This window comes from Triticum aestivum, chromosome 1B, assembly GCF_018294505.1.
Source record: "Triticum aestivum cultivar Chinese Spring chromosome 1B, IWGSC CS RefSeq v2.1, whole genome shotgun sequence".
In the NCBI taxonomy this organism is placed as follows: Eukaryota; Viridiplantae; Streptophyta; class Magnoliopsida; order Poales; family Poaceae; genus Triticum; species Triticum aestivum.
The window spans coordinates 44,083,106-44,106,753 of NC_057795.1; the positions used below are offsets into that span (position 1 = coordinate 44,083,106).

General features: G+C 46.9%; 1 protein-coding gene across 2 annotated transcripts in view; it reads left to right on the forward strand.

Annotated features, from left to right (window-relative positions):
* The first annotated feature begins 16,974 nt into the window (after positions 1-16,974).
* The window catches only part of LOC123105807 (uncharacterized), a 75,831-nt gene continuing 69,157 nt past the window's right edge, over positions 16,975-23,648 (forward strand). Inside the window, exons 1-3 of one of the 2 annotated variants that reach the window (XM_044527962.1) lie at positions 16,975-17,311; positions 17,963-18,174; positions 18,406-19,168. In XM_044527962.1, coding sequence (XP_044383897.1) covers positions 17,032-17,311; positions 17,963-18,174; positions 18,406-19,005 — 1,092 coding nt within the window. In that variant the 5' untranslated portion in view covers positions 16,975-17,031 and the 3' untranslated portion in view covers positions 19,006-19,168. Of the gene's footprint in view, positions 17,312-17,962; positions 18,175-18,405; positions 19,169-23,648 lie in introns of those variants that run through there. The other variant, XM_044527965.1, reaches the window with a different exon arrangement.

Here is a 23,648-nt window from a genome sequence, read left to right on the forward strand (position 1 = left end):
GTGTCTTATGTCAATGATATGTAGAAAGATGATCTTTGGACTGAGCTAAAGGCAAATTTCACCCTACCGCCAGAGGAGGATCCGAAGAAGCCAGTTAAAGAGCAATTAATCAAGTCTTGTGCTCTTAAGAAGATGGCAGGCCTATTCAGGAGGATTAGGAAAGAGCTGAAAAAGTTTGTCGACAAAGAAGAGACACCAGAATTCATCGGCAAATATGAGAAGATCAGAGATCACTGGCCCGCATTTGTGGCCCACAAGCCATCGGAAAAGAGTAAGAAGATGTCGGCGACAAACAAGCAAAATGCTGCGAAGAAGAAGTTTCACCATCGCACGGGGTCAGGTGGCTACCTCAAAGCCCGGCCTAAGTGGTCCAAGGCCGAGAATGATCTTCTTGATAAAGGGATCGAACCAGAGACAATGAACTGGCCAGACCGTTGCCGGACTTGGTTCTTCGGGGCTGGCGGAACCTTGGACCCTATATCAGGGCAGTGCCATTGGACGGACGAGCAACTGAAAATACCATTCAACAGGCTTCAGAACTATATCGATGCAGCGCAGCAAGGGACGTTCGTTCCAGAATGGGAGAAGGACGAGCTCACAATGGCCCTCGGGAATCCTGAGCACCCTAGACGGACACGGGGCATGCCAGGCTCCATTCCATGGAAGGTTGGTTTTCCGGACGCAAGCGGTTACAAATGCCATGAGAGGAGGAAGAAAGTGGAGCATAGCCAACTGCAGGCGCTGCACGCAAGGGTACAAGGGCTAGAGGAACGAGAAGCAGATCGCATCAAACAACCTGCCGAAGCTTCCCCCGAAGCTACCCCGCCATCTTAGCGTAGAAGCAACGTGGCTTCTACCGAGCTGCTTCAGCCGGAGCATGTCTTGACGGCTCCTGCTAGCTACCCCATGGATTTTATCACGGAGTCTCAAAATTGCCACCTTATGACGCAATGGCAGAACTTAAAAGTCAAGGCGGCTGTCGGCCAAGTTCAACCTTCTGAACCCGGCGCAACTTTTCACCGTTGTCCGATTCCAGAAGGATATGCTAGGGTGACGGTGGACGAAATAACAAAGAGATTTCAGGACCTCCAGCTTGACCACCCTACCGGTGAAGGGGAGACTCGGCTGGGTTCTGCTCTGAAGACTCCATGCCTATGGCGGAAGGAGTTCATCAAGCTTCCGAACTGGATGCCTCCTCCTCCTCCTCCGGCGAGTCAGAGCACTCCGCCTCCTCCACCGCCTCCTCCTTCGGCGAGTGGCGATCTGGGCACTCGGCCTCCTTTTTTGGCACGTGGCGGCACTCCGCCTCCTTCTCCGCCTGCGCCGGCGCGCCCGAGCAGCCAGCAGCCTCCTCCTTCTCCGCCTCGCCAACAAGGGCGGAAGAGACCCGCCGCCGCCCCGGCTGCTCGGACGCGTCGTAGTCCTTCTCCTCCACCTCGTAAGCAAGCATGAAAGAAGACAAACTCCGCAGCCGCTCCGTCTGCTCCGGCGTCTAGCAGTACAGCCAGCAGAGGCGGGAGGCAATACAGATACGGTCTTTCTCTCAAGCCTCTAGAGAAGTTACCGTATGAGAGGACCGAGGAGGAAAATGCGAAGATCGTGCAGACCGAAGTGAACGACTTCTTTGAAGGGTTGAAAGCAAAGAGACATCCACCTCCGGAGGAGAAGGTAGATCCGGTGAAAGCAAAGCGCACTATCGATGCCCTGAGGAAACCACCAAAGTCTCTGCCGAAAAACAACTATGAGCGCATTACTGCAAAGACATATCTCGAAGCTAACCGGTCGGGAAGTACTGTCAGTGATAAAAGGTTAAAAGAACGAGCAGCTGGGAAAAAAATTGCCCAGCTCGGCGAACAAGCAAAGCAATCGTGCCCCCCGCTCAATGTGTCTAGCGACATCGTCGCTAATGCTCCGGGGACGGTGCCCGGTTAAAACAATCTTGGAGATTACCTGCCTGATGATGTACATTTTGATTTCTTGGAGGTGGACGAACACAGATACGAGTACGGGAAGCCTCTCGTCAAAGATGAAAAATCTCTAACAACGATGATGCGAAGATTCCATAATTGGTACATGAAAACCTGCAGAGAGTCTGGGGGGACGAATACTTTGTATCTAAGAATTAAAGAGGCGACCTCGTTGGAACTGATCTGTTGCCTGTTCCATTTGAGGAGTTCTTCGAGTTCTTCTATCAAAAGGCCCTCGATAAATTAACGGTCTTTTGCTACTGTCTGTAAGTACTATTTCTGTCATTAAGTCTCTATATATAGCTTGGCTCTTTCATTGCATGTATTTATAATTAATTATCCTCACTATATTATGCAGATTGAAGATCGTCGAGTGCAAAAAACAAGAAATGTATGATATTGGGTTCATTAACACAAATATCATAGATGAAATTCAGGTTAAAAAGCACGCCGAAGAGGCCGAGGCCAACTTGCTACAATCGTTGATCAAAAATCCAAACAAAGATTTAATACTCTTTCCTTATAACTTCAAGTGAGTGTTACTGTCGTGTGCATATTCGGTTTCCCTTATTACTCGAGCGAGGTTATAGTAATGTAATTGATGAGTTATGCATATGTGCGCAGCTTCCACTATGTTCTTCTGGAGATTAAGCTTGAGCGGGGAGTAGTAACCGTCTTAGACTCGAGAGGAAAAGATCCCGAAACCTATGCGGATATGACTAAATTGCTCAACTAGTAAGTTCAATCGATCATTATCGCACCATATCGGCAACTTTTTGTTCATTTCCTGATATCTCAAGTAATAATAATTATTTTCTTTGTCTTGCAGGGTTTGGAAACAGTTCATCACAGAATCTCCGGGACTGCCGAAGGAGCTGCGATATACATACCCGAAAATAAGTACTACTAGCTAGCTAGTTGCGCGCATCTCCCGTTGATTCTATAGCTATACTTTCATCAATGCCATTTATAATGCTTGATTATCAGTTTGATTGACCTCTATTTCTCGTAAAGTGCTTGTGGCAGGAAGAAGGGAATAATTTCTCTGGATACTACGTGTGCGATTTCATCTACAACGCGACTTTGAAAAATAAGCGGGGCTACTCTAAAAGACAATATGAAGTGTGTAAGCAATAATGTTCACAATTTCATTTTATTACACCATCATTTCTGTTGAGTTTCATTCATATATGTATTAACCCCTGCTTCAAATTAGACATGGCAGATGCGGAATAAACTCCTAGAACAAGCACTACTAGGAAAAGGGCTATAGATAGGATTGATACTAATGGCACACCAGGTAAGCAGTGCGCCACTACTATATACTAATGGCGCACCGGTTGGGGGTGCGCCATTAGTGTGGAAGACACTAATGACGCACCAAGCACACGGTGCGCCACTAGTATTGATTTTTTTCCATTTTTCCATACATTCTAATGGCGCATGATGTCAAAGTGCGCCATTACTAGTTAGAACTAGTAATGGCGCACCACCCAGACAATGCGCCATTAGTATATATATATATATATATATATAGGGAAAATCCATCCTACCACCCGGTGGTAGTTACCCCACATATCTCATATACTACCATGTGGTACTATATATACTATTTTATTATTTTAAATATGTTCATATAATATATCTAAGATATTTCAAAGCAAGTTACATGAAAAAATTGCATATGAGCCCATAGTTTTTGTTATATTTGTGAAATACGTACATATTTGTACGTAAAAAAGAGCATACTCAAAAAAGGTACATACTACCTAAAAATTTGTATATATACTACCTAATCATTGTTATATACTACATACTACACGTACATACTCTTGATTTCGATAAATACTACATACAACATACAAAACGCAAGTGGTGGTAACTACCACTGCTTGTAGGAAACATTTGTCCTATATATATATATATATATATATATATATATATATATTTACTTTTTTGCAAACCTACTAATGGCGCACCGTCTCAAAGTCCATCATTACTAGTTTAAACTACTAATGGCGCACTTTCCCACAGTGCGCCATTAGTATACATATGTTTTTTTACTTTTCTGCAAAAAGTACTAATGGCGCACCCCCTGCAGGTGCGCCATTAGTAACCAGGGTTACTAATGGCGCATTTTGTGGTGGTGCGCCATTAGTAACCTGGGACCAACAAGATATTTTGGACAGCCCACCTACCCACTCACTTTCCCCACTTCATTCTCTCCACCTCCTCCTCCAAGCTTGTCTCGGCTGCCTCCTCCTCCTCACCTCATTTCCACCATAGATTCATCAAAATTAAGTGGTGAAATTACCTTTTTTTGATAGGTAAGTAAAGGGAAAGCTATCTTCATGATGTAGATATACTTTTTTTCTCCTTAGCTTGCTCCAACTACGTGCACATGCACTTTTTGTGGCCTAGCTAGATCTATGTATGTTTGTGGTGTTGCTTGTGTTTGTGGTGTTGCATATATGTTTGTGTTTGCAGGTACCGGTATTTGAAATGCGATAGTTGCCAATATTTTGCCGGAATGTTGATTCATTTCCGTTTCGGCGAGAATTTTGGCACTATGCATTCTTTTTGGTCCTATTTTTAGGGAAGGTCATGCCAAATTTTTTCTTGGTTCTAAAATATCGTTTTGCTCTACCCTGCAGGCGACCATGGTCCGCACGATGACCAAAGGCATCGTGAATAGGTTTTTGAGCTCCGCGAAGGCTGAGATGCTTCAAAAGAACGAGACGGAGATAAGATGTCCGTGTCGAAGATGCAAGCTGAAGAGCCTTATCGCGGACCCGGATTCCGGGCAGGTGCTGGACCATCTGCTCTTGCGTGGTTTCATGGATGGCTATCGGTGGCAAGGTGATGAAGATGACTGTGAAGTCGTCCATGGGGGCCGGGCAAGAAATGAGGAAGGGCAACAAGACAACTACCGCGGCGAGGGCGGGCGAGAAGATGAAGAATCTCCAGGACATGATCACGACGGTGATGATGTACACAATCATCATGTAGAAGATGTCGTACATGATGATGAGGAAGATCAAGATGAAGGGCATGATCATGAAGATGAAGATGACGGAGCAGACGACGATGGAGGCTGGGTGCAGGACCCTCATATTCAAGAGCTGCTTCGCAAGCAGACGGATAACGCAAGAGCTGCCGCCCGAGAGAAAGCCAAGCTGGATCAACTTGAGATAGACGCGGTTACTCCATTGTATGAAGGATGCAGGCCCGAGGATACCCGCCTGAAAGTAACGCTCATGGCTTTGGAGATGAAGGTAAAACACAAAATGACCGACGCATGCTTCGACGAGAACATGTCATTCTGGCACGAACATCTTCCCAAGGGGAACAAGTGCCCGACAAGTTTCGAGGAGGCGAAGAAAATCGTGTGTCCTATGGATTTACCGCACGTGAAATACCATGTGTGCATGAACAATTGCATCATTTATCGGGACGAGCACGCGGAGTCTACCATATGTCCGGTGTGCGGCGTCACTCAATACAAGAAGAGGAAGAAAGCTCCTCGAAAATCGGTCTGGTACTTTTTGATCACTCCTCGTCTGCAGCGGTATTTCATGGACCCTAAGGTAGCAAAGCTCATGCGTTGGCACGCGGATAGGGAGGAGAAGAAGCGGGAAGATGACGGAAATGATCCGGAGATAAATAAAAAAGACAAGATGCTGAGTCACCCTAAGGATGCGAGCCAGTGGCAAGCGTTGAACTTCGAATACCCAGAATTTGGGAAGGATCCAAGGAACATCGTGCTGGACGCGAACACCGATGGAGTCAATCCGTTTGGCAGCCAGAGAAGCACACATAGCACCTGGCCTGTGTTTGTGTGGATGTACAACCTTCCCCCCTAGTTGTGCATGAAGAGGAAGTACATTCACATGAGTATGCTAATTGAAGGGCCGAAACAACCAGGGAACGACATCAATCTGTATCTGGGGCTGCTGAAGGAGGAGCTAGACACGCTGTGGAAAATGTCAGCCAATACGTGGGACGCCGCAGAGAAAGAATATTTCCCTATGAGAGCCGCACTGCTCACGACGGTGCACGACTATCTCGGTTACGGATATCTCGCGGGGCAGGTAGTCCACGGATTTTCTGGATGCGTAAGGTGCATGGATGACACAATGTATCGCCAGCTAGATAAAGATCCCGGGTCTTCGAAAACCGTGTTCATGGGACATCGAAGGTGGCTTCGCGACGATGACCCGTGGAGGAAATGCAAGGATCTGTTCGATGGTGAAACCGAACCCCGAAAATGCCCGTGTACGAGGAGCGGCGAGGAAATAGACGAGCTGTTGAAAAATTGGAAAGACTGCCCACTGCCAGGAAAGAAGCAAAAGGCGCCAGAGCCAGGAAAGAAGCGAAAGGCGCCAGAGCCGCTGCTGAAGGTATGAAAAACGAGGTCTATTTTCTGGGACTTGTCGTACTAGAAGATCCACCGTGTGCCTCACAGCCTTGATGTCATGCATATCACGAAGAACGTGTGCGAGAGTCTGCTTGGTACCCTGCTCAACATGCCAGAGAGGACCAAAGATGGGCCGAAAGCAAGGGCAGACTTGAAATCAATGGGCATCAGGCAGGAGCTTCATTCTAATGATGATGATGATGATGATGATGAGGCGAAGCAGGACACAGAAAGTCATCGCAAAGGCAAAAAGGCCAAGAAGACCGGAAATGACTACCCTCCCGCGTGCTTCACTCTAAGTCAGGAGGAGATCAAGCAGTTTTTCACCTGCCTCCTAGGAGTAAAACTTCCTTACGGTTACGCGGGGAAGATAAGCAGATACCTAGACCCAGCGAAGCAGAAGTTCAGCGGGATGAAGTCTCATGACTGTCACGTGCTGATGATGCAGATACTTCCAGTTGCAATTCGTGGGATCATGGACGCACACGTCCGTGAAACGCTATTTGGCCTATGCAACTTTTTCGACGTCATCTCTCGGAAGTCCATTGGCGTGAGGCAACTCAGAAGGCTACAGGAAGAGATCGTGGTGATACTATGCGAGCTTGAGATGTACTTCCCGCCCGCATTCTTCGATGTTATGGTGCATCTGCTGGTCCATATCGTGGAGGATATCATCCAACTCGGGCCGACGTTCCTGCACAGCATGATGTCGTTCGAAAGGACGAATGGTGTCATCAAAGGATACATTCGAAACATGTCACGTCCAGAGGGAACTATAGCCAGGGGCTTTCTGACCGAAGAGTGCGCATCTCCTACTGCACGAATTATCTAGGCATCGAGAACCCCGTTGGTCTGCCCGTCAATAGGCACCTCGGCAGGCTCGCTGGATGGGGTCACGTGAGGGTCGCCGCGAAATGCATGTCGACTTCGAGGGTCGACTCGCCGACTTTGAAAGAGCAAACCTAGTCTCGCTACAACACATAGACGTGGTCGATCCTTGGGTGGTAGAGCACAAAACCTTTATTGAGAAGATGTACAATGACCGAGGCCAACAGAGGACGGACGGAGATATAATCAAAGAGCACAACTCATGTTTCACGTGTTGGTTCAAGCAGAAGCTTCTGTCGTGCCCTTTACATGAGGATTCTTCCGCGGAAGAACAACTCATATTCGCCTTGTCACAGGGCGCCGAGCACAACCTGATGACCTATGAGGCGTACGATATCAATGGCTACACATTCTACACCGAGAACAAGGACATGAAGAGCGATGGTTATCAGAACTCCGGGGTAACGATGGAATCCTACACCGGCAACGACAAGGACAGATACTACGGAAGGATCGAGGAGATCTGGGAGCTGAGCTACGCTGGAGAGAAGGTCCCGATGTTCCATGTCAGATGGGCCAAGAGCGTCCTAAAAGAAGACCGGTATTTCACCACCATGGTTATACCCAAATCCAAGACCGCAGGCGCAAACGTCACCGCGAAAAATGAGCCATGGGTACTGGCTTCCCAAGTGGACCAATGCTTCTTCATTACCGGCCCGCCAAAGCCCAGTCGTGTTGTCGTGAGGAGAGGCAAAAGGAAGATCATCGGAATGGATGGAGTAGCCAATGAGCAAGACTTCGACAAGTACGGCGACCCGAAGATCGAACATGACGACGACGATGAAGTAGCAGCACACACCACAAGAAGAAGCAGGACCACCCTACCTAAAGGACGTCCGTTCCACAGAAGAACTCCATTTGCGAAAAAGAAGGGCAAGAAGATTGTGAACAGATAGCTAGCTAAGATCGATTGTATTTAAATCGTAGTCTTCATTTCTCGATTGTATTTCATGGGCACTTTTTGATATCATGAATATTTTTAAATTTCATGGGCGCTTTTTGAATTCATGAGGACACTTGATCTCGATCCCCCAGCTTCACGGCCAGCAACTCGCACAGCGCGCAGGCGGCGCCATTGGTGTCTCCGGCGGCAGCACCGTTGGTGTCTCCGGCGGCGGCGGTATTCGTGTCTCCGGCGCCGGCACGGGCATTGGAGCTTAATGCACCCGGGTGTACGCTGGCCGGCACCTCGCCAGCAAGCGCCCCCTCCGTCAGTTGCACGCCCGCCGTTGGCGGTGCCTCGACATTAGCCGAGCTCGACGGCATCACGGTAACTAAGCCTCTCGGCCTATGACTTCATCTCCTTGCCTTTGACTGGGCATCCCTGACGCCCTGTACATGTTTTCGCAGGGCGCCGCCGACGTTCCTTGCACTCTTCTGCACTTCGTGGGCGCCGAGTTGGTCGATGTCGCCAAGGGCAGAATCGTTCAACCGGGCAACCGCATGTTCCACGGTAATCCGATGGCACCCACAATGTATAGGGTTGAAGTGGTTCGGGTGCTGCCAGGCTGCGACGAGCTGTTACCTCCGATTCGACCCGCTGGGGCCGATGAAGAAGATGAGATGACCCTCAGCGCCTGCGTAAACTGGCCCTACTTTGGCCGAAGAGCCAGATTCGTTCGGGGGCGGGGGACACCACCCCACAGACAAGACCGCCAGTCGTGCCGGCGCCAAGCCATGGCAAGAACGCCGCAATGCTACCGGACTTGCCAGACATCCCTATGGCACAGGATCCGGACAGCCCTATGGCACAGGATCCGGACGGCGACGACAATGACGATGGTACATTTACCAAAGTTGAGAAGTACTTTGCCGAACATGGGTACACTGACGAGTTCTGCGGGCCTCTTTCTCAAGAACCCAACCAAGACGACCGCGATCTAGCTGGTACGAAGGAGAAATCCAATTGCAACAGGCGTCGTCTAGCGTTCAGTTCTCAGGACACGCCTCCAGCTCCCGCCTTCACCGAGCCTCAGATAGCTAAGGTGCGAAATATTATCAGCCCCAACACACTCAAGAAGGCGGTCTGTGAGCAGAACTCGGTCCCATTACATGAGATCAAGAAGAAGGGACGGAAGCGAAAGACTAACAAGGGCGCCGGTGCGAGCCAGCCGGCACCGAGTTCGATCCGTGCTCATGATGGGCCACCTTCACCTAAGGATATCTCGAGGAGGGTGCATGTGGCGGGTAGGGCGATGCTACCGCCAAATATGCTGAATGCTGCAACCGGTGCTATGCGGAGTCTGCACGATAGTGTTCTTTCTTTGGAGAAGTGGCATCTCAGAGAGAATGATGTGGCATACCCGGTTTTCATTGCCAAGGTGCCAGAGGGCAAGGACTTTGTGGATGGCGACATCGGGGGTACGATCGTCCTGCGGTTTGATGACATCTTTGCTATGTTTAACCTTCATCCGCTGCACTACACCTTCGTTCGGCTATTTTCGCTGAGTATGGAGATGCGGATCATTATAGACAAGACCCCGGACATCGTGATAGTCGACCCCTTCTACATGCGTGCCAAGCACTTGAGCAGTGCTGGGGACCGCCAAGTTGCGAGTTCACACCTCGAAGGCGTCATTCTGGCAAACCCAGATAAGGATAACTTCCTTGTGGCTTACTTTCCCGAGTAAGTCATCCCTTAACCGCCCCGTAACATATGATTTCTTAGATTTCGATCGTTCTTTTTTTTCTAACATTCCGTGTTCTGTGCAGTGACACACATTGCACACTCATCCTCTTAAGCCCGAGATATTCCATGGCCACGTATTTCGACCCGAACCGTAACTCCAAGATAGACTACACAAATATCAAGAAAGTTCTTGATGATGTTCTCCCCGGCTACACCAAATCTGGAGGCACCTTCACCAGGGCAGTTCGTAAGTACGGCAAGCACACCTTCTCACACAATACGAATTTCTGCTGCGTCAAGCAGTCGCCTGGCGGTCAGAAGGATGCCTACTACGCCCTCCATCACATGCGGGCGATCGTAAGGGACCATCATCAACTTCTGCTACCAGATAGTCTCAAAGATTGGGCCACGAGGTTGTCGGCAACCCAGGACGCGGACCTCAGACAAGAATTCTTTCGCATCCAGTCGGAGTTTGCAGACATCATCCATCAAGATGTCCTTCATACCTCGGGGCAGTTCTACCTCAGATATCAACCGTCCAACAATGAGATAGATGGAACGCTACAAATCCAGGGTGACAACGACCGCGATTTCATGACCATCACGACAGACGACGGCTTCGTCCACGCTCCTATCCGATGAGTCGAGTCGAAAGTAGTGATGTGTAGTTCTGAAACATTGATTGGCTCATGTTGTAATTAAACTTTAGTGAATTCGTATGTCTCTTTGGTTTGGACAGTCATTCAACTTAGATGTAATCGATGCTATTTATTAGTAGGATCATGAATCATGCTATTAATGTCTTGCTTTTCTCTTCCGATCCTTTTATTGCATACTTACATATTGCTTATGCATTGTCTATTGTCTGTTGTTTGGCTTGTGCATAGAGATGTCGTGATGTCGTGTACAAGGGTAAGGTTCCCGGAGTCTACGACGACTGGGAGGAGTGTCGGAGACAGGTTCACCGTTTCAGCGGTAACAGTTACAAACGGTACACCACTAGGGCGGAGGCCGAATCTAGATATGCCCGCTATCTAGCGGGAGAGAGGAGGGAGCGTTGGAGGAACCGGATGAAGACCAGTTTGATCACGATGATGCTCATCGTGATGACCGCAGCTCTCTTTTATGTGATGGTAGTTTAGATGATCGATATCGATTTGTAATGTGAAGGCAAACTCGATACTTGCGGTCTTGAGACTTGTAATGTTTCATCTTTGTTCGGTCTTTTGAATTCGGAGATATGATGAACTGTATTCGGAGACTAATCTTCTATTGTATTCGATGAATCTGTTGTTGCTGTGTGCTGCTGTCTATATTCCGTCCAATAATATATTTTGTAACCTATGCAAAAATCAGAAAAGCAAAAAAACTAATCAAATATTCATACTAATGGCGCATCAAGGCAGAGTGCGCCATTAGTATGCCAAAGGATACTAATGGCGCATCAAGGCAGAGTGCGCCATTAGTATGACAAAGCACATGGTTACATATGGCCCCCCGGGAGGCATACTAATGGCGCATGGTGTTACATACTAATGGCGCACTGTTTGGTGCATCATTAGTATACCAGATACTAATGGCGCACCAGTGGTGCGCCATTAGTAAAAAATTCTAGTGGCGTGCTACTAATGGCGCACCGGTAGTGCGCCATTAGTAGGCAAAACCAGTGCGTTATTAGTAGGCCTTTTCCTAGTAGTGAAGATCGCATGAAAGCAATTCAAGAGGAATTGGCGGGATTCTTTCTTGACCACGTCATCAATAAAGCCGGAGAATACCATGTGGAAGCTAATTTCAAATGCTAGGGGATTGTAAGAGATTACATATTGTATATGTATGTAGCTAGTAGCGTCGGATAGATAATACGAAAACTTATTGTTCGACCAATCTCTCGGAGAAGGAGAGGTCGATCGATCACTTCTCTCGGTATGCATGACGAACTTTTGTACTTAATGGTTCCCTTCATTTTCTTACTAGCTAGCGTGTCGAGGGGCTCTCTATGTACAGTACGTAGCGTCGACCAAGCACGGACATAACAGAGGACACTTCTCTCTATTAATTAGCTAGCTAACACAATATATGAAACACCTAAATTAACCCCTCAAAACCCCCCAACCCCCCTCCTTTCAAAAAAAAAACAAAAATCCCAGCCACTGAAATGCTGACGCGTGGATGCCTTTTGGTCCCGGTTGGTGCCACCAACCGGGACCAAAGGCCCTCCTGCCTGGGCTCGGCGCACCAGCCACGTGGAGGCCCATTTGTCCCGATTCGTGTTAGAACCGGGACTAAAGGTCTAGGGCATTAGTAACCACCCTTTACTCCCGGTTCAAGAACCGGGACAAAAGGCCCTCACCAACCGGGACTAATAGGGGTTTTTCTACTAGTGCTAGCTAGTGATTGTACTAATGAGTGTTGTCTTGTTTGATTGCAGACCTTTTACAGGGTTTCAGATGGAGAACAGGAGGCCGCGTCTATGGTTGTCAAAGCCGAGTGCAGGCGCCTACTTCAGAACTTACGGCACGAGGCTCGGGTGCAGGCCATTCGAGACTACTACGCCTTGAAGGGTATTAGGAGGGGTAAGAAGAAGTGTCGCGGCAAGTTTCTGAATAAGGAGAAGTACTTGCAGGTAATTATCTATTCTTAAGCCTTGAACTTAGTTTTCTTGATTTGATTCGTAGGCGTAGCGCTGAAATTTCTCTTGACTAACTTAGGTGCCACCGAGATGGTGTGCAGATAAGATGGACTGTTGGGAGGAGTTGGTGGATATGTGGTGCTCTCCCCAATGGCGTGTCGAACACCATAGGGCCAAGGATAAGCGTGACCAAATGGTTGGTGTGCCACACCATCAAGGGAGCTCCAACCTGTTTGAGTACGGGGATCACTGGGTATGTAGTTTCCTACATCATTCATGCAATTTCATTCTTCATGCTATCATTTTTCCCTTCCAAAATGACTTAATATGCTTAGTTAGTTAAAAAATTGCATAAATACCTTGGATAGTACATTTATGACATAATTAGCTCTAAAATGACATAATAACCTTACATAGCTCTACAAAATAACTAAATATGCTTTAGTTAGTTAAAAAATGGCATAACTACCTTGGATAGTACATTTATGACATAACTGGCTCTAAAATGACATAATAACCTTAGATATCTCTATAAAATAACTAAATATGCTTTAGTTAGTTAAAAAATGGCATAACTACCTTCGATAGTTCAATAATGACCTAAACTAATCTTAGCTAGTTCATTCATGACCTATTTACCTAGCTCCAAAATGACCTATTTACCTAGCTTAGCTCTAAATTGACCTACACTAGCACTTTTACCTACCTTAGCCCAAAAATGGCATTTTTACCTACCTTAGCCTATTTAGTCCACAAATGACATAATAAGATGAAGAAAATCAAGGAAGAGGAAGAAAAGAAGAAGATCTTCTTCTTCTTCTTCTTCTTCTTCTTCTTCTTCTTCTACTACTACTACTACTACTACTACTACTACTTCTTCTTTTCCTCCTCTTCCTTTTCTTCTAGCTAGTCTTCTTCTTCTTCTTCTTCTTCTTCTTTTCCTCCTCTTCCTTTTCTTCTAGCTAGTCTTCTTCTTCTTTTCTTGTTCTAACTTTCATCTTTCCCAATTTGCAGATTTGCTTTAGATGAGGAAGCTTGCATTGATGGAGTGTCCTGTACTTCTGTTGCTTCCTTGTTGTTTATGAAAACTTGTTGGGTATGTATATATGTCTATATGGATATGTTGTTGAAAACTTGTTTCTGGATATGTATGTACATATATGGATATGTTGGACTTTGTTGAACTATGTTGTTGGATATGTTGGATTTGATGAAATATGTTGTTGGCATGCTGTTATATGGTGTTGGATATGTTGGAGTTATATGTTGTTGGATATGTTGGAGTTGTATGTATGTATGTATATCTGTTATATGTTGTTTGCCAAATTAAATGGATTAAAAAAAGGGGATATATAGCCTCTTTGTCGACTGCTAGTAGACGGCAAAGAGGCCACGTGGTGGCTTCCTGTACAAACTGGGAACACTGGGCTGCCTATTTGGTCACTTTACCGTCCGCCAACAGACGGCAAAGTGGCCAAATAGGACAAGCAAACAGGGCAGCTATGCCGTCTGCCAGCGGACGACAAAGATTCAAAGCTCTTTGTCGTCCGCTGGCAGACGGCATAGCTGGCCATGTGGCAGCTTCTCATCGCTGGCCCAACTGAGCTCTTTGTCGTCCGCCAGCGGACGACAAAGAGCTTGGCCTCTTTGCTGTCTGCTGGCGGACGACAAAGAACACGCCGTTAACCCCTAACGACTCTTACCCCACCCCACTACCGTCCAAAATCTTTGTCGTCAGCTTGGCTACGATGACGGACGACACAACCCATTGTCGTCCGCTTCTATGAAGCAAACGACAAAGAAGGCCTTTGCCGACACTCGTTCGACCAGACATTTTGCCGTCCGCCATCCATGCCTTGGACGTCCGCCATGGCAGACGGCAAAGAAGTTGATTCCAGTAGTGCATTTCTATTAAACATCTTCATTTTCTAATATTGCAATGCATTGCTCTCACATTTGTGCTTGTTTTGCAGAAAAAGACATGCCCACAAGCAGCCAGAAGTGCATCTACTTATGATCTTTCTCCCTCTAGTGTGATTGAGATTTTACATGATTAAGTGAGTGATTTTCTTGTACTACAATTTGGATATGGTTCCTATATTACTAACTGCATTTTAACTACATGTTTTGTTTGCAGGCTATAGCTACTCAGCAATCTTAGTATGCATTGCCAGCTCCTCTAGCAAAAAGTCGGTCCATTGCAAACTGCAGAGATTCCCTGCCCCTCCAAGAAACCATACTATCGCAACACTGTGTCTGAAGAGAAGGAAGAAAGTAAAAAGACAAAGGAGAAAAGAGCCCCCAAAGTTAAGAAGTGAGGGTGACAGAAGTGAGATGCAAATGTAGCACATTTTGGACAGAAGCAAAGTTGGATATGTTGCTAGTTAGGACAGAAGATGGTTTGAAATGAAACCTGATGCTCGGATGTGGTCGCAGGTTTCACACGAAACCATGAAAGTGCAATGCTAGTTCCTTATGTTGGAGAGCATGAATTTTGTAAGTTTAATACTCCCTCCTTCCATCTATATAGGGCCTAATGCGTTTTTCGAGGCTAACTTTGACCAAATATTAGAGCAATAATATATGACATGCAACTTACACAAAGCACATCATTAAATTCGTGTGTGAAAGGAGCTTTCAATGATATAATTTTCACATTGTGCATGTCATGTACTATTAATCTTGTCAATAGTCAAAGGCGGTCTTAAAAAACGCATTAGGCCCTATATAGATGGAAGGAGGGAGTACCTTGTAATGTTGAACCCACCACTCTATCTCTAAGACTACTTTTAAGTTTCATTTTGTGCAAATTTTAACTCTCTATGTTAATGTTAATTGTCTGGTCAATGCTAATAAAACAAACTGCTACCAAATTATAGGCAAACAGAAAAAAATGTTGCCAAAATTCATTTTCGAACATACAATAACGTATGATTAAATTTCATTAGCACATACATGTCATGTACAATGGATACATAAAACAAACAGTCACTTTATTCATTCTCATTTCCTACTACTACATCACTTCTTAAAAACTACATGCACCATTATTGCAACCAATACAACAAATGCATTGAAAATACTCCTATAGAGAAAAATAAGCTCATTTAATGTCAAAAGTGCTTTCCATTTTATTGCTTCATAGTCTTCTTCCTACTCTATTTCTTCACTAGCATTGACACTAGCCGAATCAGCAATGCTCAGTGTGCCCATTTTTGAAGAAGACATCCTCGTAGTTGTCCGGTCTATCTTCCAAGTAGTAGTGTTGGCAAAGATTTGGTTCAGCCAGTTACACAAATTCACATAGGTCAGAAAACACACAGAAAAGAGATCAAAATCGGGAAAAAAGGAATCTTAGATGATGATTGGGGTACTTGTAGAAAACCCTCCTAGGATTTTGCGTCTGATTTTGACACAAGATGAACCGTTGACCGAATTCGGCAGCAATGGCATGTGACTAACGACAGTCTCCCCGTTGGTTGCACCAGTGGAAGCGGTGCTTGCGCAACCTTCTTCCTGGGGCACTTCCTAGTAGACGAGCCAGCTGAGGCGGCCGGTATAGTGATGGAGCGGCCATGGTGAGAGAGAGAACGAGAGAGAGCGAGAGAGCGAGAGAGAGGACACGGAGAGAGAGAGAGAGAGCGAGAGCGAGTGAGAGAGAGGACACAGAGAGAGAGAGAGACCTAGGGACATGGTAATGAAAAGAAGAAATTCTACAAGGGCCACATTGTATAAATGCCCAATTGTTGCCGTGGGATCTCCCACCTGGGCCTTACAGTCGGCGTGGCTGCGGTCAAAGTGCCACGCTAGTCAATGGTGATGAGAGATAATTAGAATCTGAGATGGACGACTTAAAAAGAGTTATGATCCAAATGTGCATTTTCAAAGTATTTGGACCCAGTGACAATTATGTGAATGAATTAGGACCGCTATGCATTTTACTCTTTAAGTTTTTTTTCGAGACACACTCTTTAAGTTAACTTTTTTTGTGAGAAACTCTTAAAGTTAAGTTTTTTTTTGAGGGGTAGCGCTTTAAGTTAAGTTTTTTTAGATTTGACTCTGTAAGTTAACTTTTTTTAGAATCAACTCTTTAAGTTAATCTTATTTTTTTTGTTTTTGTTTTTGAGAATCATCTCTTTTATTTAAGTTAGCTCTTTAATAAGTTCAGTTAAGAAAACTCTTTAATAAGTTAAGTTTTTATTTTGTTGAGAATTTAATAAGATAGGTTTTTAAGCAGAATTTAATAAGTTAAGTTTAGTTTTTGAGACAAATTTAATAAGTTAAGTTTACTTTTTTGAGTGGTATTTAATAAGCTAAGTATGTATATAGATGTTGCTTTGCCTTGGCAACGGGCTCGTTGATAAGTCACCTGGGCCTTACCAGCCCAAAGCACCAGCAGCATAAGAATCAACAAAGAGGAAAGAAGTCGACAGCGGCGCTGTTAGGGTTTGCTCGATTTGCTCGGACCTCGGAGGCGGCGGTGAGTAGGGATTCATTCATCATGGCGTCTGTAGAGGAGTTGGGGGATGAGGAGGAGGTGGAGGGATTCGAGCCTTTCTTCTATGACAGCGAGGATTGGGATGCCTGGGCGGAGGAGGAGGTGGAGAGGCGCCGGCGGGAGGAAGAGGAGAAGGCGCGGAAGACGGAGGAGAACCGACGGAGAAGCGAGGCACACGATGCGGTCATGGACTCCATCATCGAGCACGACCCCAAGGCAGGGCGCAAGGTCTACACCCGGTTTTTTCTCAGAGACTTCTCCGTCTTCGACATCGATGATGAGTGTAAGTGGCCTCTATCTTCATCCTCAATTTCTGGCTGTTATGTATGGGAGTTGAATTACGTTACAGCAGGATGTTTCACCTGTATAATTGTCTATCAGGAGAATCCTCTGACATGCCATGTTCTCTTCATTATTGATGCATATCAGTGAACAGTGAATCCCAATCCGTTTACTAGATTGGATTCAGATGTAATACTCCCTCTGTCCGGAAATACTCGTCATTGAAATGGATGTATCTAGATGTATTTTAGTTCTAGATACATCCATTTTCATCCATTTTGATGACAAGTAATTCTGGACGGAGGGAGTATCAATTAACAACAGCAACTCACTGATCTGGCTAAAACTGAAATTTACTTTCTACAGATGGTGAGATGATAGTTTTCTCTTGAAGTTACCAGCAAATCACAATTCATTTACTTAGTTTTGATTCATATGTATCACTAAACAATATGAATCACTGATTTTGCTAAAATTGAAATTAACTTGGTTCATATGGTGAGATGATAGCTTTCTCTGGAAGTTAACTCAGCAAGTCAAATAAGAATATTAAATCGTTTAACTCAGTGGGATATAAACGGGAAAAACGCAAACTGGGGCTGTTCACTGTGATGAAATAATCTGATAGATTTATTATGCTTATTCATTGCAGCGTCTGTCCCTCCGATGCGATACACCGATAGTATCTACCAAGATGAATTTGGGCTAGAAGACTCTGCAAACATCCTCTCCGTCAGCATAGTCTCCTCAGATGCAGGCTTCCCAGTCGATGTCTATGGCCGTGTCATTGCCAGAGACAGCATTGACTACAAGTGCATTTATCTCTTTCACCGCAATAGAGATGACTGCCAGCGTGTCAACAAGGTACACTCCTTGCTTCTAAGTTCGTTTCAATCAGGTTTTGTTTCATCCGACGATGCATTTAGTATCAACTGTTAATAGATATCCAAATGGAGTCATCTTAGTACTGGTGGTTGTCAATCCACATAGTCATCTGCATATAAATGGAGTAGCTTTTATGGCATGCTTTCAATCCTCATTTCAAGCAGTGTTTGGATGAGCATACTCTAATTTCACGTGCAATTCTTTTCATAGGATGGAATGCTGATTTTAACTGGCCCAAGTCGAGGTCTAGTGCTGGTTGATTTCATCTATCTAGAGATAGATCTTAAAATCAGGGAAGGAGTGTCTCCAGACAGGCCATTTAGCAAGGGTCTAATAAGTATTGATGGCCGAGTACTGTCTAGAGAGAAAGATGTCATGGTTAGAAGTGAAACACTTGAGAGCTGGCTCAGCACTACAGAAGTGAGATTCACAACTGTCCTGAACGCAGTCGAGTGCACCTTTAAAATCAAGCTCATTGAGGGGCTTTTTAAAGGAAATATAACAGTTGGCATCGCGGATAAAGCTCGCAAGCTGGACAATGAACAAACGATTGTGATTCATGATAGCACAGCAGATGGCGTGGTTGCAAGTGATGAAAGTGGAGTTATCAAACTCCGGCGAAGTGTCATTACTATCTGTCTGGAAAGAACGGTGATGTTTCACATAAATAATGAGGCTGCTGGTGTTTGTGCTGAACGAACCTTTGATTTCACTCCACGCCGCACTGGTGCAGAAGAACAGAAAATTACGTGTGGTGCTGGGAAGTTCAGATTCAGGGTTGTCTGGTCCTTGATGGACTTTAGGCTGTAATCCTGTGTCTTGGTAAACATAGTTCTGATGTAATGGAGTGATGCAGTGATGTAGTGAACTAAGTTAATCGTGAAGTAATGATGTGGTGCACTAAGTTATATTATTGTTATTAAATAACTTGATGGATTATAAGTAATGAGTAGCGAACTAAGTTATTATATAATATGCTGGCTTTTTGGCATAATTAAAGCAGATTAATGCACTTGGCGTTTTGTCAGACATTTATTAGGCATTAATATGAACATCTGTCACTGTTTAGGGACTTTTCTACAATATTTATCTGTGGTTTGTATTGATTGCTCATGGTCACGTCTGTGTTATCTAAATGTCCTGAAAATTTAATTATTTGGAAGATGGCTTTGCATTGCATTTGGTTGCTGTTATTCTGAACTAACTTCTGAAGCACAACCTGGGTTCAACTTGGAAGGCAGGAGACATCTTCATGTTATCTGAACCACATGTTTGCTGGGAAGGAGTGTCCTTCACGAGAAAATGGCTTCATTTTCTGATCCATGTTGCCTGTTCAAGCTAATACAAAATTTGCTGGAACATAAGAAATTTGGGGATCTTTACAAAAGAAACGATCTTCAAGACCCCATGCCGCCAAAGGTACTTCTTTTTTTACCCATGTTCTCTTTTATAAACTGTGTTTGGTTCTGTGCTTCTGGCAATGCCTCTACATATGCATATGTGGATATGCTAATTGACGACATCTGTGATGATTACCTAGGCCATTTGTTTATTTTACTTAGGGCACTGGAAAATGTTGGAATTGCTGACTTGGCTACAAGGATTTAGCACAATGAGAGGATAAAGGTCAGTATGTTGTGATATTTGCCACTTCAATCTGAACTTCTGAATGATTGCCATCTCTACCTCTAAAAACCGTTGGTTGTAACACTCTTGATGGTTTGGCTTAACTAGCTGTTTTGAACGCATTGATGAGCACCAAGAGGCATGCTTCGCCTGTCCATAATTTAAGAAATAATCAACACTTGATCAATTTTCTGTGAATCATTATTTAAACAGCACAAAACAAAGGTTCATGCCGTCTTTTGTTCTTGCACACCTTGAGGGCTGTTATGAAACCAGTGAACTGGTAACAATTGAAGATGGTAACTTCAAATAAAATGGACTGGGATCATGGATCTTCAGGGCCAGTAAATAAATCGGGAGTTATAGAACATCAGAATTATAATACGTTGAGCATGAACTGAAAACCTGAAATAGTATGGAATAGACCATCACAGCAAAGCTACTGGCTAGAGCTGGGAGATTGACATTGATTAATGCTTTCCTCACGGCCACTGCAACTTATTTCCTCACTGTTTTTGCTCCAAGCAAATGGACAACAAAGAGAATGGACAAAATGAGAAGAAATTTTCTTTGGAACGCGAATGAGGAGGCTAAGGGGAGGATATTACGTTATGTTCCATTTTTTTTGTTCTTCAAAAGTTGCTGAATTTAAATAAAAAACTCTGTACGTGTGTGTTTGAATAGTGGAGTTCTTTTATTGGTGGCCTGTACAGCACCTGAAGCATTTTGTTCATGCATGCAGTACCCCTTAATTTTAGACATATTTGAGATTTTTTGTTGTTATACAGGTTTTCTATTATAATCCGCCATGTAAATTTCAAAACAAAAGAAGTGCATGCTGCAAGAAGATTCAAATATTCCTACACAAATGTTGAGTCGCCAAGTGAAAAGCTAATGGAGGGGTAGGGACGTAGGAAAGGAGCCGAAACACAATTGTCTAGCAGTGAACAGCGAATCTGCATTCAATTATTTGGATTTGATTTTGATTTGGTTCATATATGTATATCACTTAACAGGAATCACTGATTTTGTTAAAACTGATAATAACTTGAACAAATTGTGAGATGATTTTATGGCATGCTTTCAATCTTCATTTTCAGCAGTGTTTGGATGAGTATACTCTAATCTATCATGTTATTCTTTTCATAGGATGGAATGATAATTTTCACTGGCCCAAGTCGAGGTCTAGTGCTGGTTGATTTCATCTATCTAGATATAGATCTTAAAATCAGGGAAGATGGAGTGCTTCCAAATAGGCCATTCAGCAAGGGTCTATTAAGTATTGATGGCCGGGTTGTTATGACCGACATGTTAGGGGCTTAGCCCAGTTAGTTGTGGCACAGTCTATCTTATCGTTATTAAGGGCTTAGCCCAATTATCGTTATTAGGGGCTTGGGAGTCAAGTAAACCTCTCTATATAAGGAGAGGAGATGTATCAATCTAATCAAGCAAGAAGCAATCATAATTGCTCGGCTTCCTTAGGGAGCCGGGAGACCTAACCCTAGCCTCCTCCTCCCTGCGCCATCTCCTTCCTGCCATAGCCGCCGCCGTCTCCACCGCGCAAGGACGGTGCCCAGCCGCCGACCGCTGCGCCCTCGCCCTCGTCCTCCTCCATCCTTACCCTACAATCTCCGCCCTAGAACCGCCAGAACCCTAGCTCCTAACACCTTGGTATCAGGTAGCTCGGTTCCGATCATGTCTTCGCCGCAGCCGCCCACTTCATCGCTTCCGCTGCTGACCGGCACCACCGCGCTGCTGCCAATCTCCACCCCGCCGCTGCCCTCCCCGTCCGTGCTGCTGGTTGCATTCTCCGGCGCCGCCACCGTCCAGATGCCGGCGCCTTCCATTGCACCACCGGCCGCCGCCTACACCCCGGAGGAGATCACCGTGGTCCTCAACGACCTCGTCACAGCCGTCCAAGAAATCCGGCTGTACCTGACCAGCACCTACGGGCCGTCGCCGCCCCTGCCACCAACCGCCGCCACCGGGCTGCCGGCCCTACCGTGGTACTCGCCGCATCTAGGGGCCTCCGCGACGTTCGCTGGGACGCTGCCTGCCGTCGCCCCGCTGTGGCCGCAGTGGCCGGCGCCGGTTCCGACGCGCCTCCAGTGCCCATCGCCGCCTTTGTGCCGCCGTGGCAGGCGCCGCACCCGGCGACCTTCGCTGCGCTCACTCGGCCACTGCAGCAGCTGCTGCGGCTGCCATCCTTCGCCACCATCGCCCAGCCCTGGCTGAAGTGGCAGTAGCCGCTCTTGGCGGCCCCCGCCGCGCCCGGCGCAACACCGCAGTAGCCACTGCTGGTCAGCTTCGACCCTGCATCGACCGCGCCGGCGGGAGTTCCGCTCCACCAAGTCCGTTTCCCGTCCTCGCCGTCCCCGCTACCGGCTTGGTTGACCGAGTCGTCGTCTCAGCTGGTCTACACGATGGCCTCGGGACCGCCGCATGTGCTGTCACAGCAGGCGCAGTACGGCGGGTCCTCCAGTTCCACGGGTCCCTACGTTGGCCTTGACGCGACGCAGTTCCACGGGGGGAACCCCTGTGATCACCGACCCAGCGCCGCTGCTCCGCACCGCTGAGCCATACCCTCACGGCGGTCATACCGAGACGACGCCGTACCCCCATGGCGGTCATACCCAGACGGCGCCGCGCTTCGCCAAGATCACCTTCGCCACCTACAACGGCACCGAGGACCCCCTCAACTGGCTTAATCAGTGTGACCAGTTCTTTCGGGGGCAACGTACGCTCGCGTCGGACCGCACCTGGCTTGCTTCATATCACCTCTGAGGCGCCGCACAGACTTGGTATTACGCTCTCGAGCAGGACGAGGGCGGCATGCCTCCATGGGAGCGTTTTCTCGAGCTCTGCCTCCTTCGCTTCGGGCCGCCGATACGTGGGAGCCGGCAGGCGGAGTTGGGCTATCTTCCCTTCATCTCTACGGTGCAGGACTTCACCGACCGCTTTCAGGCCCTGGTGTGCCACGCGCCCGGCATGACGGCTCGCCAGCGGGCTGAGCTCTTCGTCGGCGGTCTGTCGGATCATATCCATGTGGACATGGAGCTGCGGGGACTCCAGGACCTCCAGACGGCCATGTACTACGCCCGCGCGTTCGAGCGCTGCGCAGTGGCCATCCAGCAGGCGTCACCGCCCCGGGCCACTGGGTCGCCACCCTGACCGGACGTTCCAGCATAGGGTCGTCCTGCTTAGGCTTCCGCGGCACCTCTTGCCGCGACCGCGGCGCGGCCGTTCCGCCGGCTCACACCGGCCGAGCAACTTGAGCGTCGCCGCCAAGGGTTGTGCTTCAACTGTGACGAGCCCTACGCGCCCGACCACGTCTGTCCGTGACTCTTCTACCTGGAGGCTGCGGACTACATTGAGGAGGACGCCGCCACAGCCGGGCTCGGCGACCTGCCCGCCCCAGCTGCCGCGGAGGTATTTGGCGACGGTTGATCACCTCAAGGAGTTCTGCAAGCGCTTTCCCGCCTTTCAGCTCGAGGACGAGCTGTTTGTGCAGGCGGGGAGAAATGTTATGACCGGCATGTTAGGGGCTTAGCCCAGTTAGTTGTGGCCTAGTCTATCTTATCGTTATTAGGGGCTTAGCCCAATTATCGTTATTAGGGGCTTGGGAGTCAAGTAAACCTCTCTATATAAGGAGAGGAGATGTATCAATCTAATCAAGCAAGAAGCAATCAAAATTGCTCGGCTTCCTTAGGGAGCCGGGAGACCTAACCCTAGCCTCCTCCTCCCCTGCGCCATCTCCTTCCTGCCACAGCCGCCGCCGTCTACACCGCGCAAGGACGGCGCCCAGCCGCCGACCGCCGCGCCCTCGC